Consider the following 2,734-nt stretch of genomic DNA (forward strand, 5'->3'; position numbering starts at 1 on the left):
AATGTCCGGGGTATAAATGACTCTGGCAAGCACACCCCTTTTTGTGATTGGATTCGTTTCCATAAACCCTCTTTTGGTGTACTACTAGAAATCCATATAAAAGATCAGAATGTTACTAACCTTATGTCTACTTTGTGTCGGGGATGGAGATATGCATCTAATCATGACTCTGATGAAGATGGTAGAATAATAATTGTCTGGAAGGATGATGTTAGCGTCACGGACATGCACCAGTCAAGACAATCAATGACCTGTCAAGTTACTCTTCCAGGTATTGTTCCCTTTATCTACACTGCAGTCTACGCTTCAAACTTCATAATGGAGAGGATTGATTTGTGGGTTGAGCTCTTGCAAGTCTTTCAGACATTTGATCTCCACCTACAACCGTGGATTGTGGGAGGCGATTTTAATGAGATCATGCATCCCTCGGAACACTCCCTCATCGAAGTAGGCATTACTACTCTGCAGATGCAAGAGTTCAAGGACTGTTTGCAGCAGCTAGAGGTATTCGACCTGAGATTTCAAGGTCCTCTCTTCACATGGAGTAATCACTGTCCTGAGAGCCCTATAGCCAAGAAACTGGACCGCCTGCTCGTCAACCCCAATGTCATCTCCATATTTCCTAACTGCTCAGCCACTTTCCACCCTACCCTTTTCTCAGACCATAGCCCTTGCATCCTTGACCTAGCTCACCACCTGCCTCTTGCTGGAACTAAGCCATTCCGATTCTATAACTACCTCATCCGTCACCCCTCTTATCACCAATTGGTACTTGAGACATGGAGTCAAGCCGGAGATCTGGCCCTGAACCTCACAAAACTGAGCTGGAAGCAAAAGAGTGTTAAGGGAGTGTTAAAACAACTAAACCGAGAGAATTTTTCAAATATTCAGGTGAGGGTTTTAGAAGCTAACAGTTTGTTACAATCTGCGCAGGTACAAGCTCTAACTGATCCCTCCACTGTTAATTTCCTAGAAGAAAGGCGCCTCCATGAGAGCTGGGTCTTCCTTCGTGGCATAGAAGAGAGCTATTTTCGACAAAAGTCAAGGATCAACTGGCTGCTTGAAGGAGACCAGAACACTACCTTCTTCTTTAGGATTTTCCAAACTCGGTGTAGCTATAACTCCATTAGATCCTCCGCTCTGGCCTCGGGGATCATCATCACGGACCCTCGCATGATGAGTCTGCACGCTATCACTCACTTCCGTAATATACTGGGACCTGATATGGTAGTTGTTCCTCCAGTTTACTCATCTCCGGCTTGGTTTGGGTTGTTAACATCTTTCACTCCCAGTGACGCTCAAATCACCTCCATGATTGCGATTCCATCTGCGGAGGAAATAACTTCGCTACTCTTCAAACTGAACCCCAACAAGGCGCCTGGTCCTGATGGTCTCACCTCAGCTTTCTACAAATCTTCCTGGAGCTTTCTTGGACAGGAAGTTATAGCAGCAACAACCCACTTCTTCCACCACTCTTTTATGCCCTCTTCTACCAACTCAACTATCCTCTCTCTCGCTCAAAAGTTCCCTGGTGCTTCTCTTATTTCAGAATATAGACCTATCAGTTGCCTCAACACCCTCTACAAACCGGTCACAAGGCTCCTGGTGCGACGACTGAAGCCAATTCTCCCAACTTTGATTGTCCCTAATCAAACAGCTTTTGTCAAGGGCAGACTAATAGTGGAGAACACAACACTGGCAGGGGAATTGGTAAATGGTTACCATCGCAGACAGGGCCCCAAAAGAATCACTATCAAGGTGGACATAGCGAAAGCCTTCGATACCATCTCCTGGGAATTACTTTTCAACTGTCTACAAGGACTTTAGATTCCCTCTCAGCTAATAGAATGGCTCAAAGCGTGTGTCTGCTCCACTAACTTTACTGTTGGCTATAATGGCATGGTTCATGGATACTTCAAAGGCAATTGAGGTCTCCGGCAAGGGGATCCTCTCTCTCCATACCTTTTTGTTATTGCAATGAATATCCTGTCTATCATGTTGAACAATGTGGCTGATGACCTACGGATTAAGTATCACCATAAATGCTCATCCTCGAGGCTCACACACTTATGCTTTGCAGACGACCTCCTGATCTTCATAGATGGCTCCATTGACTCTGTTCAGAATGTTCTTCAGGTTCTAAAAGAGTTTGAGCTTCGCTCTGGTCTAGCGGTGAGTGTGTAGAAAAGCTGTTTCTTTGCGTCCGGCCTGACACAGCAAGAAGTTGACTCTATCAAAGCTTCGACGGGCATGCCAAATGGTCTCCTCCCTGTCCGATACCTTGGTGTTCCCTTATGTACAAAGAAGCTCACTCTCTCCAACTGTGAGGTTCTGATACAACAAGTCAAGGCCAAATTCAACTCGTGGACAGTTAAGACATTATCATTTGCGGGAAGGTTATTGCTAATCAAAACTGTCATTGCGGGGATAACAAACTTTTGATGCTCTAACTTTTACTCCCTAAGGCGTGCATTGCAAAGATTAACTCTCTCTGTGGGATGTTTTTGTGGAAAGGCTCTATAGAGGGAAATCACACTGCTAGAGTATCTTGGGAGACGGTAACGAAATCGCGAGAAGGCGGGGGACTAGGAATCAAAGACTTGGGAACATGGAACAAAGCTTGCTGTCTTAAGCTAATTTGGATGTTGTTCTTCCAAGGAGGATCAGTATGGGTAGCTTGGTTCAAGACAGAGATCCTAAATGGCAACTTATCTAACTACTGGACGGTAAACAC

At 45.2% G+C, this 2,734-nt stretch overlaps 1 protein-coding gene across 1 annotated transcript; it reads left to right on the forward strand.

Annotated features, from left to right (window-relative positions):
• The first annotated feature begins 246 nt into the window (after positions 1–246).
• LOC106331146 lies at positions 247–1,827 on the forward strand. Its single transcript, XM_013769478.1, has one exon. The coding sequence runs from the start codon at positions 247–249 to the stop codon at positions 1,825–1,827; it is 1,581 nt and encodes a 526-aa protein (XP_013624932.1).
• Positions 1,828–2,734: the final 907 nt, after the last annotated feature.

The sequence above is a fragment of the Brassica oleracea genome, chromosome C3, assembly GCF_000695525.1.
Source record: "Brassica oleracea var. oleracea cultivar TO1000 chromosome C3, BOL, whole genome shotgun sequence".
Classification (NCBI taxonomy): Eukaryota; Viridiplantae; Streptophyta; class Magnoliopsida; order Brassicales; family Brassicaceae; genus Brassica; species Brassica oleracea.